The sequence below is a fragment of the Argopecten irradians genome, chromosome 6, assembly GCF_041381155.1.
Source record: "Argopecten irradians isolate NY chromosome 6, Ai_NY, whole genome shotgun sequence".
In the NCBI taxonomy this organism is placed as follows: Eukaryota; Metazoa; Mollusca; class Bivalvia; order Pectinida; family Pectinidae; genus Argopecten; species Argopecten irradians.
The window spans coordinates 40,178,379-40,197,966 of NC_091139.1; the positions used below are offsets into that span (position 1 = coordinate 40,178,379).

General features: G+C 38.5%; 1 protein-coding gene and 1 pseudogene across 1 annotated transcript; one reads left to right on the top strand and one right to left on the bottom strand.

Annotated features, from left to right (window-relative positions):
• Positions 1–1,200: 1,200 nt before the first annotated feature.
• On the bottom strand, positions 1,201–7,227 carry LOC138325875 (uncharacterized; annotated as a pseudogene).
• A 1,026-nt stretch (positions 7,228–8,253) lies between these two features.
• LOC138326515 (C-mannosyltransferase dpy-19 homolog) lies at positions 8,254–10,744 on the top strand. The gene is made up of 2 exons (XM_069272614.1): positions 8,254–8,310; positions 10,097–10,744. The coding sequence occupies exons 1-2, from the start codon at positions 8,254–8,256 to the stop codon at positions 10,742–10,744; spliced, it is 705 nt and encodes a 234-aa protein (XP_069128715.1).
• The last annotated feature ends 8,844 nt before the right edge of the window (positions 10,745–19,588 follow it).

Sequence of the window (19,588 nt, forward strand, 5' to 3'; positions counted from 1 at the left end):
TTAATTGTTGCAAATAAACCAGGCAGTCATATGGATGTTATGATGACTGCTGATGATTCCAAAAATAACTTACAAATAATAAATCTGCAACATCCTGTTGAATCTGGCATTCTTATTTAGCTGTATTAATTTTAATTAAATATTTAATTATATCAATATAAATTGTTTATTTTTTATATTTATAGCACTTCCTGAAGTCAATAATTCTTAAGCAAGAGTGTACTTGCCAACAAATATCTGAAACTATATACATACTGCATTAAATTGAAACAGTTAATTCAAACTACAAAATCAGTTATTGATTTTGGTCATTAAAAACACACAAGAGAGACTCAAAAATATCCCAACAATACTGATACTAAACATTCATCGTGAGTTGTTCTCAAACAACCAAAACAGTATTAACTTTAATGGTAATCTTAATTGAATAAAAAAATTTCCTTGAACAGGTGTTCTTGTAGTTTTTGCACCCCTATGCCCACAAGTGAGGAGCGAAAATGTTGCCACGATATGGACATTTTACAGGAGAAACTAGAAGGCATTGAATGTATAACTCAGCATGAAGGATTTGCAGCAAACTGCTTAAACATCCATGTTCTGGAAACATCCTTCTACGAATATGCAGAAGAAAACGATGTTTCACAAGAAAACATCCACAGGTACTTGATCAGATCTACATTATAGTTTCTTTAATCATTGATTATCGCTGGACTAATTTCATTTTATGATCAAAGATATCTATAGCATAAATGATATAGCATATATAGGGGCCACGGTGGCCGAGTGGGTAAGATGTCTCTATCTATAGCACAATTATAAAGATTTTGGCACATATTATGTTAATTAATTTATACCTACATATATAAAAGGGTAAATTTGTTAGAAGGTTAAGCATTTATAACTTGTGTCTGTCAACTTTATGCAATTACATTATGTACATTGCTTTGTTTTCTCTCTCTTTAATTTAGAACCTACAGACATGTTGCATATAGAAGGTTCATAAGATGGACGTGGAAAGTTCTAGGCAAGAGGAATCGTAAAGTAATACCATCTTGTGCTGTCTCTGCTATTAGAAGAACTTTTCCATCAGAACAGTTCACAGGGTTTCTCTATCCTCGTTTCTAACTGAAAAGTTAGGGTTTTGTATATAGAGGAACATTTTCCATAGGGACAGTTCACTGTGCTTATCAGCCGTCATTTCTAACATGGATAAGAGTTAAATCTCCTGCAAGTGTTTTGTATAACAGTGTCTCTGTCATAGTTGGTGATCACTGCTCTCCGTTGTCCAGAGATGGATGGTGGAGCAGGATCAATCTCTTGAATTAGTGCTCTCTGGGCCTGGCCATAGCTGCTAAACATCTCTCTCCTGACTACCACTTCCTCCATAAGCTCTTGGATGTAATCTGTCAATTAAAGAAAGATACCATTATCAGTGTAAAAATGTATCTGTCATTTGTCTTTATATTAATCACCTTGTGAAAATGGTCGGATTATAAAATAATACAGGGATCAAATAAGAGTATATTACATAATGATAAGACTATCAATGATTTTCTTACTCAATAACTTCAGGGGCGTACCTTTTCGATTGGGAAAAACCCTACATTGCATCTTTCTTGAAACTGTTTAAGAGTTTTTTTTTTCTTTATTTGGTAAAATATTTATATAAACTTGGAAAAATACAGCAAAAAAATCTCTATTTGGCCTTAAATGTACCTTAAAGAAATCTCAGGACTACTATTGACCAGTTGTGAGGAATTTACAGAAGAATAGTTAAAGGATGTAGCAAAATCAATATAAATTAATTTTATTTACCAAAGTTCTGCTTGACTTTAACTTCTTTTGCCACTGGATCACCTTTCCTACTCTTAGGAAATGACACTCTGTATTGCCCTTTTCCATCCTTCATTGCCTGTGATCTTGATGAATTAGCATTGAAGTGAAGTGCCGCAAGGCAGACTCTGTGAAATAAAAAGAAAATTTTAGAAAAGGTGAAAGATTCCAAGAGCAATAACAAAACAATTAGTTATTAAATTTTGAACATGTTATGTTGTTGATTGAATATATATTCATGTGTTTGTTTTGATTCAGTCAACATTTTGTTATCTTGTGCTATGGACTTATATATATGTTAGTTTAGAAAGTTATAACTACAACAATGAACTATCATTCACTACCTGGCTTTCATCTGGTTGTAAAAGTAGTGTGTTGACTTTGGTGCAAAGAAGTTCACAATGTTGTGGTAAGATTCGAGGCTTGACGTCTGTTCTGCTGGAGACAGTTTACCAATGTCCTTCAGAAGCAGTTTACTGTGGACAATCTTTTTCACTTCTCCCAAAGCCTTGCTACCTGAAATGATAATACAATGTAAAATTAGTGTTTCCTTACACTGACACAGTACACCCATCAGCTAACAATGTATCACAATTAAAAAGTTAAATAATTAAAAAAAAAATCTTGCTGTAATTATATTATATAGTCTTTATAACATTAATAAACTTTTGGAACCTAGCCATGTCAAGGTTATGGATTTTTAACACACTATACTATTCAAGCAAACAGCAGGTCAACTTTCTTTATCTCATTTCAACTTTGTTATTGTGAAATTAAGAAGTAGCAACATTTCAGTCTGTTTGATGTAATCAAAAGTTAAAGTTATTCACTTCAACAAACTTCTGTCTTCTTCACAGCATAATTAGTAATTTCCTCAAAAATTACCTGGTATGTCTGTTTCCAATAATGTTTGAAATAATGTGGTTGTACTATGAGTTAATTCTTAGTTATACCTGGCTTAAACCATATCCTGTCAAGATTTCCATGCTGGCAGCTCTGAAATTTGTCACCATGACTCTCGTGGATGTTAGCTATGTGATTAGTGATGCTAGTCCACTTTTGGCGTACGAGTTCCCCATCACCATCACTGCTGGCAGCACACCAATACACATGGTTGCCTATGGATCTTGCCCATTGTCCGACCAATGCATATTTCTTTGTCTTGCCAAGAGCTTCCAACTTTTTGTAGACACCTGAATACCAGAAAATATTAGATTAATGACAAGGTCAGAAGATAAATAATTGATGCAAGGCAAATGTATGGCCATTGATCTGGATAAGACTTAATTATTAATATATAGTTTCATAGAAACTCAAGTAAATTATATATTCAAATAGCAGTCACAACATAATCATAAAATGTTGTACTGCTATATATTCAATTATAAATGTCAGTTAAAGAACTACAGGTAAATATAAGTTATAACCTTTTGAGAACTTAACACTATGTGACTGTATAATAAAGTGGTAGAATGCAGGGACTGGTGTACATAAGTTATGCATAACAATTAATTAGCTAAAAGAAGAAAGTACTATTTATTTAATTACTCTTTTGAAATATATGAGATTGAAATTTAAACACTTGCCTTTAGCAACATGCCACACGTCAAACCAATGGTTGATACTGGGACATTCTGTTCTCATGAACTTTTTCACCTGACTGTGTCTATCTGTAACTAAGTCTGATATAGTCATGCCTTCTTCCTGGAGATGATGTAGTGCACGTTTCAGCCCTTCAAGTTCCATACCGTAGGAGTTTTTTCACTTCATTTGACTGTAAAATTGATATATATTATCATATATACACACACACACAAATTATTTCACTTATTGATTTGCCAATTGATTCAGACTTTTATATGTTCTGCAGATCTCACAATGTATTACATTCTTGATCCATCATGTGTTTTATGTGTATAAATATTATTAAAATATCTAAAACAACAAGAAAGTTTAAAAATAACTATAACGATGTCACAAATACTTTATATTACACTTACCTGAACAAGTTGTACGTCAATGACTTTTGAAGTCTGTGCATCCATTAAGGTGTAACTCCCATATTTGGCAGTATGGCCTGGTGAAGAGCATCGAGCATCACCCCCAAGTTTAAGTTTTTGACCACTATTTCGCAGTTGTTCAAACATAGTTGACTGCTGAAACTGCCAGCAGGACAAAGTGGAAGGAACTATGTAAGTCCGTTGCAGCATATTGTAGGATGTACAACACAGTCTGGAAATGCCTGCATGGTGCATAAAATTTAAAGTCTTAACTGGACTATTTCCACTGAAAAATATTGCACTGGCAATAATGATATTTCCCCAAGGCATAGATTTTGAAAATGGCTGACTACACCACTGCCGTGTAAAACCACACATACATCTTGAAGAAAAACACACACATGTCCCTATAATAGTTCTTACATGTTGCAAACTTGTTCTCATACAATCTGGACAGGAATCTAAAAGTTCCATCAGACACTGTTCAAACACCACATACTTCTTGGCCTTGTCCGGTTCAGTTTCCTGAGTATCCATGTTAACTTGTTGATTATCAGCAGTTTCATCATTATCGTCCTCAGTCTCACACGTCGGCACCCAGTCAGGATCATGTGTTGATGAATCAACCTCCTCCTGATAATCATCCAGACTCTGGTCTGTTCCAGTTTCCACTACCTGTACACATTTTTTATATCTGGTACACTGTGTCGATGTGTTTTCCATCATACAAGTTGCTTGAACACCACATGAAGATTTTGGTCTAGCTGAAGTCACCTGCAGCGACACATGCCGTCGTTGCTGTTAAGAGAAAATTAAACAAGATATAATTTATTAAAACCTTCATTGAAAAAAAAAAATCAAGATAAAAGTACTTCAAAAGGTAATTCCATTCAACAAGTTAAGTTTTCTTAATGATCATTAAAACTAAAGTAAGATATTTCCCATCCACAATACTCCAGGGGTTACTATCACTGATGTTATATCCACCCCTGGACCATCCTCGATATTCCAGGGGTTCCGATCACTTACGATCTCTACACCCCTGGACTATCTCATAGTGAAATTGAAGGCAGCTCAGCGGAAAACATTTGACCAATCACAGGCTAGCAAAGATTTCCTTTGAAGACTACAGAGAGAGCGACTAACATCAAAGCCACACAGTCAACCACAGTGTACCATTATATGGCTCTTTTGATGTACATCAAATGACTAAATTACCTGTTCTATTCTGTTGCCTCTAGTTTTACTATGAGATAGTCCAGGGGTGTAGAGATCGTAAGTGATTGGAACCCCTGGAATATCGAGGATGCCCCTGGACTATCTCATAGTAAAACTGGAGGCAATTGAGGAGAAAAAAAACGATCCAATCAGTCAATCACAGGCCTCCAGAAACTTCCTTTGAAGATTTCAAAGAGTGATGCCCCACATCAAAGCAACATAGTGTAAATATACCATTCCTTTGATGTACATCAAGGATCATTACCAGTTTTACTACATGTATGAGATAGTCTAGGGGTAGATAGATATATATAACCTCCATTAATTACAGTAACCCCTGGAGTATGAGGAGCATATTTCCTCATCAAGGTGTTTTCAAAACATTCATTTACAAATATTTACATATTCTAAATGATGAAAAAGTATTAAATACTTTTCCTTTCTTACAGGTACATATGATATATACTTCTGGTAATGCTAAAGAAATATAATATATCAAATCTTGTAATAAGATGTATTTAAAATTGTAGAATTGTACAATTATATTTGACTCGGTATAACATACCACTATATTGTAGGAAGTCTGACATCCAACAGAAAATCTCCCTGTATCCAGATCATCTGTCCCAACACATTTGTCCCTGGGGCCTGGTATTTCTGTCTGTGTCTCAATATGGCACTGGTCTGGTCTGTAGTGCACACTGTCATATTCATTCTCATCCTGATGCATGTCAGTGATATCAGCTAACATCTAACAATAAATATTTTTGTCTATTAGAATTTATTTCAAGGATATATATTATCAACATTTGCTTTTTGTACATGTTAATGATGCAATATTTCAATACAGTTAGGTTTTTTTTTTCAATATAGCCTAGCTACTGTTTTAGCAGAAAAAATACATTTGTACACCTTCTGACTTGTGTACCTTGATATAACCTGGTAGCCATATTGGAACCCCTGTTACTGCACATGTTTGGCCTATGTTTTAACTTTTGTTGATTTTTTTTTTAACATGGTATAGATATATAATACTCGCACAATGAAATTATTTTTCGTTAAAAATCCGTTTTCACACATAAAAAACGAATGTTTACTTAAAATGCATAACATACCTCAAATCTTCGTCTTTTCTGTATCGCACGACTGTTACGACTCCTTGATGTTGATCGTTTCCTGCTTGGTGTTTCATGATAAACAGAGGGGGTTCGATCCCTATTTGCTCTTTCACTATCGACATCTCTAGATGTAGGCGAAAAGAAAAGTTAAAAATGGTGGGGACAGCATCCGGCTTCAGTCTTAAGGACTTAGGGTCATATCTGATGGAGCTCACAATGCGGGGATCTTTGGTAAAAGATTCAGGTGCAAAGTGTACCTGACACAGTCTGCTGTAATCCGTCGGCACGAAGTCTTTCCTCTTTAATCGAAGAGTCCATTCTTTACGTAGCCTTGGGAACTTCGGAATGTAAACAAACTTTATCTTCTCTCTGTTTCCCGTTTTGTTCGTACAATTAAATGCCGCACACTGAACCATTGTTTACATATTTATGACACGACCGAGTATTTGACATATGGCGCGCTCAGCTGTCATCTGTCATCTGCGAGTGGCTCAGATGACGTCACAGCGGAGGGGACGTAACTCGTATCGGAATCCTTCACCGAGAAATCGACACTGGAAATCGGGTTTTTTGTTTCAGGCAAAATATTACTAAAGCATTATTTTTTTTCTAAAATTTAAGCGGATATCGTTTTATTATGATAAATTTGAACTGGAAAATACATATATCATAATGTAAACTTAGTTTCTATGTTTGTCACCTTTAATTAGCTTTATTTAATCAATGAACACCTTTACTCACACTTTTTTCAATGTCACATTCTAGTAGTAATTGCGTATAAAAAACTAATTGTCACCATGTTAATATCTGTTACAACGTATAGGTTTCTAGTATTAACTGCATCTTTTCTATGGACAATGAAAAATTGATCCTCTGTTTTTAAAGGCAGTGTAACAGGCTAAATATCCACAACAGCTAGGCTACATATTGGTGTATTAACAGATTAGGTACAAAACTACAAATACAGTCATAACATACTTTCATAGTGATACTGGTAGTACATAATTATGAATGATACTATGTATTTATTGCAATAAATGAGGTATTTATATGGGAATTTCTAGAATCACATTTTTAAAATGATTGAGCTGTTCAGTTAATTAGAGATAAGCAGTGTAAAGACATGTGGTGTCCAAAAACCGGGGAGGGAGACGTTGCGGATACGCTCAAGTCTAGTGTACTTGTCAGAAGGACAAGATAGGACGGTTTGTGGGGCCAATACTTGAGTGCGGCGGGAACCTTGTTGTTGCGTGCTAGTTACACAACATTTTTTACATAAACTGTCTGCTCGCCTTATGATGAATATTAAAAACACAGCACGACATGCGCCTGTCATCTTTTGAGTCTAGGTTTTATTCTTTCTGTGTAATTGCCTTTAACTCTGTGTCCTAAAAATCTATCGTTAAATTAAATCAGTTCTAATGTTTCTGGACGTAGTAAAACTCAGCCCAGGGGTGTGCGTTAGGGCGCATGCCGCTGCACACCAGTGATATGCACCGTTGTGATCATGTCGCCTCCCTGCCGTACCTCTGAGTGCAGAATGCTGCTATCTCAAACGTCTTGTAAAGACAACGATAGACCCCGGATGGTCGTCTTGCTTTGGCTCGCGCACGATTAGGCGCGTTGGACGCAAACTATGTAGTTTCGCCTTTTGTTGCCGCTCCCTCTTTCCTTCCCCGCGGACGCGCCCGCGTAGCCGCGTCGCGTATCATTGCAATGGACCATGGATAATACATGTATTAAAATTAAAGTGAGCGAAAGATGCATTTCATATAAGATATTGTGACCAGCAGTAATTTTTCTAATTGAATAACCTTTCGGCACCATTTTTATTTCATTTGTTACGGAAACTGTACTTCTTGTTAATACAACGTTTTGTGGTGCGCTTATGCATCGGCAACTGTTTCTAATGAAAATGTGAAACGCAGTTTTACGTTTGACTTTGTTTTATGACGTAATCCTCTAACTTACGTAGTTGATAAATAATCTCGACGCTTTACTCAACTCGTGAAACTTGTAAAGTTTGTGCAATATACTAGTGAAATATAGTTCACATAAGCCACCAAAAAGGGTTTTTTGAAACAATGGATGATGAACAGGAGCTGTACAAGCTATGGAGGATTAGAAAAACGATTATGCAGGTTAGCTTAATTAACATTTTGAACCGTAAGAGTGAGCTGCACAGTAACACTTATCTGGTTTTTGTACAATTTAGAGATGTCACGGTTCATGTTTTTTTCAGTTCGGGTTTGTTTCAATTTTTTGGTCGGTTTACGTTTGATACCCGTTCGGTTCATACAAATACCTTACTTAAACCACAGGCGTCCTGCTTCTTGTTTTGTAAAAAATATAATTAACCTACCCCACTATTTATAAACAATGGTGAGACACTCCGATTACTTCAACTGTGGAACGGAGTAGTTCGCTTATAGTAGGGGGGTTGGACATTGCGTTTTTTTCCAAAACTAGATGCAGACGCCTGTGCTTAAACACCATTTAAGTCTATTCACTATCAAAAAACAAGTTTTGCTTTAGATTAAAAAAGATGGTACTCTTTTTTAATCTAAAGCAAAACGGGTTGGGCACAACCCTGCATATGGGTAACAGTTCCCCATTTTAGTAACAGGTTAGACCCATTTGAGGTAATTAGCTCTTTAGATACCCAAATGCAGGATGTTTGTGAAAATGTAAACACATAAGTATTGTTTAAAAAAAAAAAAAAAATATTTAAAAAGGGGACCGGTCATCATTTTTAGAGTGCGTTAAAACGTGATCTATAGACTCTATATTTCTGCAAATGAACTATGCGTTAAATTCTGTAGTCTCGCTTTGTTGTAAGATGAACAATTCAGGTGTTTCTCTATTGAACTCACAAGGCGTCTGCTTCTGGTTTGAAAAAAAATAAATAATAACAACCCCTACTATATGAACAAGGTGAGACACTCCGATACTTCAACTGTGGAATGGTAAGTGGAACTCTTCGTAACGAGCAGTTGACCAAGAAGCAGTCAGATTGGTCAATTAATTTAATTAACCAATCAGATTGCTACTTGCAAAACTGCTTGGGTTGAATGATCAACTTCCGTTTCCATAGTTGATGCATTGTCCGCTACTTGGATACTTGGTGTCCTGTTTCTTATTAGAAAACCGTAACTTCACGACAAAAACCTGGCATACATTGCAAAAAGAGGATTCTTAATTAAGGTACGTTGATTAAACGAGCAGACACTCAATGACTTTTCGTCAAAATTTGTTCTAATTTCAATAGTGATGGAATGTGACCGTGACCCGCTCAACTTCATGTTTCATTGGCGCTGTTATCTCTGACTTGTTTACATATTAGTATAGGGGTAGGTCTGGGATTATCATTATTTCGTGTCGCCAGAACCATGAAGGCAGAGCCTCTTGGTGAGTGACTACACGCGCGCGCGAGTAAGTTGTGCGTCTATGGTTGATATTAGTTTTTTGCTCCATGTGTTTCTATTTTTAGGCCCCGCATTGTTAGAGCTCATGGGAAGGTTGAGTTAGGTTCGTCACTATGTACCAGAAAGACTTGAGGATCAATGATGTTTTTGGCCTTATTTTGATTTAATTAATGTACTAAGTGTATGTGTAAGTAAAGTAATGGTGCCATGTGAGAGAAAAGATTATTCGTTTATGATGCCTCCTTTTTTAGGGCTCATCTGACCCAACTGGGAGTCAGGATGACCTATAGTCATCATGCACCGTCTGTCGTCGTGCGCCGTGCGTAAACTTTTCATTCAAACAACTTCTTCTCAATAACCGTCTTAAGGCTCAAAGTACTCATATTTGGCCTGTAGCATGCTGGGATGAAGGGCTACAAAAGTTGTGAAAATTAATGACCTTGACGTACTGTCAAGGTCACCGGGGGTCAAATAGGCTAAAAATCTTTGAACGACTTCTTAGGATGGATCAGGTCGGAGAAGAATTTTACATAGAAATCTCTTGTTTCAATGTGAGTATTTACCGAGTGAGCGTGTAGATAGAATTCCTCCAGCTAACAGAGATAGGAATAACCAACCTGGAAGGGTGAGTCAGAGGCGAGAACTGGCAAATACGAGACCTCGAGAGATCACTGTATCAGGAAGGCAGGAACAGTCTGATAGTAGTAGTTCAAGTGGGCCAGATGAATATGTATTTAATCGTGCAGTGCCTACACGTAATACTAGAGCTGTATCTAAAAAAAGCAGGGAAATCGAGGCTGACAATTCACCGCCGATAGGCAGCGATAAAGATACTGACCAAAGAGAGGAAGGGACCGAGACAGAGGAAGGAACAGCTGCGGACGATGAGGACTCCGAAGCAGAAATGTTGAACCATAGCACAAGTAGTAGTGGTAGAAGTTCGAATAGTTCGAGGAGACCTCAAAGGAGAAGGAAACCGACCCAGCTATTGACATATGATCAGTTAGGACAACCTACATACCAATCAATGGTACAGAAGGTATCTGGGTTTCTGGGATCACCTCCATGGGCTTATCCAACCGAACCTTATACAGGAGGAACATCAAAATCTACATCTTTATCAGTACATGGCAGAATTCCTTGTTATTAGAGATGTTCTGATAAGTCCTGTTTGGAACTGCTGATAATGCTTGATTATCTAATTTACTGTTAGACAAGTGGAGTCCGGAGATATATATGCGAGAACCAGATAGATGAATTCTAGGGATTTACAGAAACAAGGCAATAGCCAGGACCAATGGAGAGTGTACAGCTTCATTTAATCCTATTGTTACAAACAGACAATTGTGGCAAGTTAAACAATGTCTGGTGCTTAAGCACAGGAAATTATCCCAAATACTTGTTGGTTCTAGTATCTTCTCAGAATGTATTATATGCTAGAAGGACTCTTAATTTTGTTGAGATGAATGTCAGCAATGTCGAGGACGACATTTTCTTTGGGAGGGGAGAGTGTAAGAGGGACAAATTTCAGTAAAATGGTTAGGGGGCCTTAATTTCATAAACTGCTGTACTTTAGGTAAGTTATTTCGTATCAGAAGAGTAAATACGGTAATTTGGTAAGTACGGTAGTGGAGCAAGTTCACGTGATCTGCTGCGCGGGAAATAGAGTGCCCGGATTCAGCCATTAAAGACTGATGTGACTTAATTCTCGTCTCCTCATCTTTTAGGTAAGTAGAGTCAAGCCTTGATACTATTGTTGTAAAGTAGTAAATAAGGATTCCTATTTCCATTTGAGTGCTATTAGGATTGCGTATAGGTGATATTTTCATATATTTTGTCATTTATCGAGGCAATTGCGCCAGCCGGTCAGAAAGCACATGGTTTAGGGAAAGCATGGTCCAACTCGATATTGGATTGTAGTGTTGTAAAACCTGTACATATCTTTTCTGTATGACATGACATTATTTTTATGAATAATAATCAATATTACCATTGTTTTAAAATATATTGTGCAGTCTGATGGCTAATATTCAGAATATCGAGTAAGGGTAACATTTGTACAGTTTGTACCGACTAGTTTTCATTGCGAGTTATTTCCCTTTACATGCTGTGTACATTGTTTACACAAAAGCATCTCAGTGTTTGTGTAGTTATTTACGGTTAGATTTATTATGTGATTAGTGTTGATAATTTGTGAGTATTGGATCTTTATTACATACACATGTGTGATAAGTATTGGTTACTATAAATAATAGTCATTATAAGCCAAGACTTGGGCTTTACCAATTTGCTGACTTGCAAGTATATGAGTTATGGTACTAAGTGTATAGTGAAAGGTTGAGTAAGTATAATTGTAATCATGATTTATTACATTGTCTGAATTCTTTGTGTATCATTGTAAGTATAATGGAATTCGGATTAAGCTTGGTGATAATACTGACATTATGCCACATTGTTATCTTAATGTTGCAGTAGGAATTCCAATTATGAATGCATATGTTATAATTAGGATGTATGGTAATTCTAGAGTTTGTACATTTTCATGTTTTGTATTTTACAATTTGTTCTGCAATTGTTGCGAATGATAATTTACATAATTTGATAAATATTCTGATTGTCAATTAGAATATTTAAGTACTCGGTATGCTGTGATGCGTTGGCTAATTAGGTTGGTCACACATTGGTCACATGCCATGTGACTTGTCACCTTGTCACTTCTAGTCACTTGTATTGATTTGTCACATACTAGTTTGGTATTATACTTGAATGGAGGCAAATATGAGGTAAAGCGAGTGATATATGTTCAGTTGAGTGTTTTACTAGTCACAGTTTGTCACATTTGTTATTTCTAGTCACATTTTAGTCACATTGTTGTCACAAATATCGGTTTAGGTTTATATAGAGTGTGAGGCATCAGGGTAAATGTAATACCTATGTGTGTGAATGTAACACCGAGTTGTCACATGTCACACTTAGTCACATTTGACCTATTTGTACTTACTATCTTGATAAGACTGTTGTTATGACTCTGCACGGTAATGTCTAATGGTCTGCTATAGTTATTAGACTGCAATTCATTATTATTATTGTGATTGAATTACAAATATGTTGTAATTTTGGCAATAGAGTGCCCGGATTCAGCCATTAAAGACTGATGTGACTTAATTCTCGTCTCCTCATCTTTTAGATTCACCGCATGCACAGATCCCATGTAACATTTTGGGGGCTCGTCCGGGATTGCAGAGAGGTGATGGTGAGAGGACAGCATTAAGAACAAGAGGACAGATTGAAACATGGCAGAACCAGTGGTTGCACGGCGTCAAAAACTCTTAACGGCCATCAGAAGGAAACTCTACCAAGTCGACATGGCAGCAGTCAAACAGGTCGCGGCAAGTTTGGAACTTGATAAAGAGGAATGCCTAGATTTGGAGGGAGAAACGATGACGACTGATGTTATCATTGCTGCTGTGGAGGCAAAGATGGAGAAAAGCTTAAAGGAAGAAGATAAAGGTATCACACTTCTGACCTTTACTTTTGGATGTCTCCTGGAACAGGAAATAGACTTTGAACAAACTCCGGAAACTCGAGGTGATGTTTCAGTTTCAACAACCAGATCCTGGCGGAAGGATTTCAAAATTCACGGCCAGATTGGTGATGCTGAAGGGAACATTGGGTATATGAGTTTCCTGCGACAGGTTATGGTGGCAGAGGAGAAGGGTCACACTGAGAGTGAAATTATCAGTGGTGTCATACAAGCCATTCGTCCTTCAGCTAGGGTTCGAGGTTACTTGGAGGGGCGTCGTGATCTAACTTTACCAATTCTCCAAACCATAATAAGAACATTCTATCAAGAGAAGACCGCTACGGAACTTTATCAAGATTTGTGTACTTTAGTACAGGGTCAGAAAGAAACTGTACAGGATTTTGTCTTCCGAGCGTTAGAACTCCAACAGAAAATTCTCTTTTCATCCAGAGAGGACGGTAGTAGCTCGTATAATGACGTGTTGGTTAGTAAACAATTCAGACAGGCTGTGTCTACAGGAATTCGGGAAGAGGCAATCAAGTTAGAAATACACCAGGCCTTAGAGAGTTCAGCCAATGATGAAGCCTTGCTGAAAACTGTGAATGATATTACCAAACGCCACATGGAGAGACAAAACAAAATTGGTAAGGTAGATGTGAAGTCCGCCTCAAGTTCTACTACTGGAATCTCCGAAAATGTGTTGAAAGAACTACAAGCATTGCGTGTAGAAGTAAAACAACTTAAGAGCTTGCAGGGAAATCTTAATAAGAGCGGAGATGTTAAGACGACAGACAAACCCAGTCAGAGTTCGCAACGGACACCAGCTGGTCAACGCCCGAAACGCGCACGAGGATGTGACACTTGCCAGAGCTCTGGTCAAGGATCTAGATGCAGTCATTGTTACAAGTGCGGAGGTGACGGTCATTACAGAAGGAATTGCAGGGCTTCGGGAAACGCAGAGGGGTCGCTCCAGTGAACAAGGGGAATGTGGTGACCCATGATCAACAGAATACCCCATCTTTAGTGAACATTGACAGTATAAAAGGACAGGTGTTCATCTCGCCAAAGTCTAAAAATAGACTCATTAAATTGATCGGTGACAAATGTATAGTGAAATTGGGTATGGAAGACAAGATTCATGAAGTATTATGGGATACTGGTGCCCAAGTGAGTTTGGTGGATGAAGAATGGTTGAGAGAACACAGGATTGAGAAGAGAGTGAGAAATATCACAGAGTTGTTTGAGAGAGAGCTGGTAATAAATTCAGCTAGCGGGGAAGAGATACCCTACAAGGGTTGGATTGAAATTGATGTGACTGTGGAAAATGTGAGATTACAGGTATCATTCTTGGTAACTGGGTGTAAGGTTGATAAACCCATTGTAGGGTACAATGTAATAAGCCATTTCCAGTCGTGTGAAGGGTTTCCTACCCTCTTTCCAGATAAAAGCGTTAGTACCATTAGTGCTGTGAAGGCTGTTCTCGAACATGAAACAACTGGTATCATATGTTCTGTCAAATTAGGTCAAACATATACCATTCCTAAGCACTCCACTATTTTAGTTAAATGTGTGACTCATGCAGGTATTGATCATGGTGGAATGACAGCAATGGTAAGTCCAAACAGTTTAGGTCAGAGCTTAGATGAAAGCCTGGAAATTGAGGACACCCTTGTGGAGGTAAAAGAAGGATCAACCTCAACAGTCAAATTCCCTGTCAAAAACATTTCCGATAGAGACATACGTCTAAATAAAGGTAAGTGTGTGGGTTCATTGATCACGATACAGTCATTGATTACCATGAGGTTACCAGAGGAAGGTGAGATTGTTAAGGAATCAGATCAAGACAGTAGAATTTTGTTGAATGATGCACATGTTTCCTTTAGCAGGGAATTCAATCCATCCAGTGATACAACCCACATTGGTGAAGAATATAAGCAGGTTGATCATAATCGCACGCCAGATACTGAATGTTTGGGAAACTCGGACGGTGATTGTACCTGGGATCCACCCATTGATATTGGTAAGGAATTTACTCCAGAACAGAGAGACCATATACGTCAGATGTTACGGGAAGAATGCAATGCATTTTCCAGAGATGACCAAGATGTAGGGGAAGCCACTGATTTGAAGTTGACTATTGAGTTGAAAGATAAGGAACCAGTGCGCAGGACCTATAATTCTGTCCCACCACCTCTGTATCGGGAAGTCAAGGATTACATCATAGACCTTATCAATAGAGGTTGGATTCAAAAGAGTACGTCTCCATACTCCAGCCCAATGGTATGTGTGAGGAAGAAAGATCAAAGCTTACGTCTTTGTATAGATTACCGTGCTGTGAACCAGAAATCCATTCAAAGTAGAAGACCGATACCCCGTATCCAAGATGCCCTTAAACAGCTTGGGAGGTAATAGTTGGTTTTCAACACTTGACCAAGGCAAGGCCTACCACCAGGGATATATGAGCAAGGAGTCCATTCCCTATACAGCGTTTATTACACCATGGGGACTCTATGAGTGGCTGCGTATACCCTTCGGTTTGACAGGGGCCCCAGGAGCATTTCAAGAGTTCATGGAACGAACCCACAGCGACCTTCGAGATGAAATATGTATCCCGTACCTTGATGATGTTTTGGTATATAGTCGTACTTTTGAACAACATATAGAAGATGTGCGTAAAGTTTTGAGAAGACTTAAGGAGACAGGGATAAAACTTAAACCGGTCAAGTGTAATTTGTTCAAGAGGGAGGTTAGGTTTCTTGGTCAATTGGTCTCAGCAGAAGGATGTAGAGTGGATCCTGAAGACATAAAGGCTGTGAGTATACTGAAGGAAAAACAACCTAGTACGATCGGTGAGGTTCGGCAACTATTAGGACTGCTTGGATATTACCGGAAGTATATTCCTGATTTCAGTAGAAGAGCCAAATTGTTGTACGACTTGTTGAAGGATCCAGAAGATGTCGCTCAGAAAAAGAATAAAGCTCAGAAAAAGACTTCATCACGTCAAAAGAAGTTTGGACAGAAGACATCAAGGATGGCAATACAATGGACAGAAAAACATCGAGCCGTTTTAAGTGAGCTGATTGATATCTTGACAGATACACAGGTGATGGCATTTCCAGACTTTAGCCGCCCTTTTTCCGCTTCATACAGACGCATCACAAGAGGGCCTTGGTGCAATTCTTTATCAGAGTCAGAGCAATGGTAAGCAAGCTGTAGTGGCGTATGGGTCCAGAACATTGACACCTACTGAGAAGAACTACCATCTACATAGTGGTAAGTTAGAGTTTCTAGCTCTTAAATGGGCCGTAACAGAACGCTTCCGAGATTTTCTGTATTACGCGCCATCTTTTGATGTGTACACGGACAATAATCCGTTAACCTACATATTGACGACAGCCAAGCTGAATGCTACCAGACAGAGATGGGTATCGGAACTGGCTGATTATAATTTCAAACTTCACTATAAGCCAGGCCGGTTAAATACAGATGCTGATGTGCTCTCCAGAATACCGTTGGATATGGATAAGATGATTTCTGAGTGCACCGAAAGTAGACGGAAAGAAGAAATGGTTGCAGTATTAACATCTGTGAAAGTTGGTGAAGGAACTGGAGGCCTGAGACAATGCCAGGTGGCAGCAGTGGAAGAAGATGGTTGGAAAGGTCTTGGAGCAGCTATCAAGACGTTAAGCAGAGACGAGATAGCCAAGGCCCAAGAAAATGATCCTGTTCTCAAGAAAGCAATATCTTTTGTAAGGCGTGGGAAGGAACCATCCAAGAAAGATTTACGACACGAGGAACCATTCTTAAAGGCATGGCTGAGAGATTGGAGCCGGTTGAGTCTGAAGGATAATGTATTGTACCGTTCATGTTGTCTAGACACTGGTGAAACTGTCCAACAGCTGTGTATTCCTGCTGAGTACAAGAAGATAGTGTTCCAAGAGTTACACGAGAAAATGGGACATCTTGGAGCTGAACGTGTTTACAGCTTAGCGAGGGAACGTTTCCATTGGCCAAAAATGCGGAAAGATATTATGCATTATGTACGTAAGGTGTGTCATTGCCTTAAGGATAGGAAGCCACCCGTTCATCCCAGAGCAGAACTTAAACCAATCCATACTACTCATCCTTTTGAGTTGGTGGCTATTGATTATGTACATTTGGAACGTGCCAAGGGAGGTTATGAGTACCTATTAGTTGTGGTGGACCACTTTACGCGCTTCGTCCAGGCGTACCCGACAAAGAATAAATCGGCAAAGACAGCAGCGGACAAACTTTTCAATGACTACTTCCCAAGGTTTGGTTTTCCAGAGAGGCTATTACATGATCAAGGAGCTGAGTTTGAGAATAAGTTATTCCGAGAGCTACAGAAGAAGTGTGGAATCATCCATAGCAGAACCACCCCTTATCATCCAGCAGGAAACGGGTTATGTGAAAGGATGAACCGGACAATCCTGGGTATGTTAAGATCTCTAGACAAAGATGAAAAGTTGGACTGGAAGAGCCATGTACATCGAGTAACGCACGCTTACAACTGTACTAGAAATGAGAGTACTGGGTATTCACCTTTCTATCTCCTTTTCGGTAGGACTCCGAAGTTACCAGTAGATGTTCTGTTTGGTATCCATAACGGACACGACCGGAAAGCCATAGGAAAATGGCTGGAGCAGATGAAAGAAGCTCATAGATGTGCTGAAGAGAAAGTCAAAAGAGTTGCCGGTCGAGCTAAGGCGAGATATGACCAGACCTTACGAAGCTCGTTACTACCACCAGGAGACAGAGTGCTGGTAAGGAATCTTGGTGAACGAGGTGGACCAGGTAAACTCAGATCCTATTGGGAAACAAAGATTCATGTGGTGAGAAGAAGGCTATCGGAGGACTCACCAGTTTATGAAGTAGAGCCCGAGGATGGATCAGGTCGGAGAAGAATTTTACATAGAAATCTCTTGTTTCAATGTGAGTATTTACCGAGTGAGCGTGTAGATAGAATTCCTCCAGCTAACAGAGATAGGAATAACCAACCTGGAAGGGTGAGTCAGAGGCGAGAACTGGCAAATACGAGACCTCGAGAGATCACTGTATCAGGAAGGCAGGAACAGTCTGATAGTAGTAGTTCAAGTGGGCCAGATGAATATGTATTTAATCGTGCAGTGCCTACACGTAATACTAGAGCTGTATCTAAAAAAAGCAGGGAAATCGAGGCTGACAATTCACCGCCGATAGGCAGCGATAAAGATACTGACCAAAGAGAGGAAGGGACCGAGACAGAGGAAGGAACAGCTGCGGACGATGAGGACTCCGAAGCAGAAATGTTGAACCATAGCACAAGTAGTAGTGGTAGAAGTTCGAATAGTTCGAGGAGACCTCAAAGGAGAAGGAAACCGACCCAGCTATTGACATATGATCAGTTAGGACAACCTACATACCAATCAATGGTACAGAAGGTATCTGGGTTTCTGGGATCACCTCCATGGGCTTATCCAACCGAACCTTATACAGGAGGAACATCAAAATCTACATCTTTATCAGTACATGGCAGAATTCCTTGTTATTAGAGATGTTCTGATAAGTCCTGTTTGGAACTGCTGATAATGCTTGATTATCTAATTTACTGTTAGACAAGTGGAGTCCGGAGATATATATGCGAGAACCAGATAGATGAATTCTAGGGATTTACAGAAACAAGGCAATAGCCAGGACCAATGGAGAGTGTACAGCTTCATTTAATCCTATTGTTACAAACAGACAATTGTGGCAAGTTAAACAATGTCTGGTGCTTAAGCACAGGAAATTATCCCAAATACTTGTTGGTTCTAGTATCTTCTCAGAATGTATTATATGCTAGAAGGACTCTTAATTTTGTTGAGATGAATGTCAGCAATGTCGAGGACGACATTTTCTTTGGGAGGGGAGAGTGTAAGAGGGACAAATTTCAGTAAAATGGTTAGGGGGCCTTAATTTCATAAACTGCTGTACTTTAGGTAAGTTATTTCGTATCAGAAGAGTAAATACGGTAATTTGGTAAGTACGGTAGTGGAGCAAGTTCACGTGATCTGCTGCGCGGGAAATAGAGTGCCCGGATTCAGCCATTAAAGACTGATGTGACTTAATTCTCGTCTCCTCATCTTTTAGGTAAGTAGAGTCAAGCCTTGATACTATTGTTGTAAAGTAGTAAATAAGGATTCCTATTTCCATTTGAGTGCTATTAGGATTGCGTATAGGTGATATTTTCATATATTTTGTCATTTATCGAGGCAATTGCGCCAGCCGGTCAGAAAGCACATGGTTTAGGGAAAGCATGGTCCAACTCGATATTGGATTGTAGTGTTGTAAAACCTGTACATATCTTTTCTGTATGACATGACATTATTTTTATGAATAATAATCAATCAATATTACCATTGTTTTTAAAATATATTGTGCAGTCTGATGGCTAATATTCAGAATATCGAGTAAGGGTAACATTTGTACAGT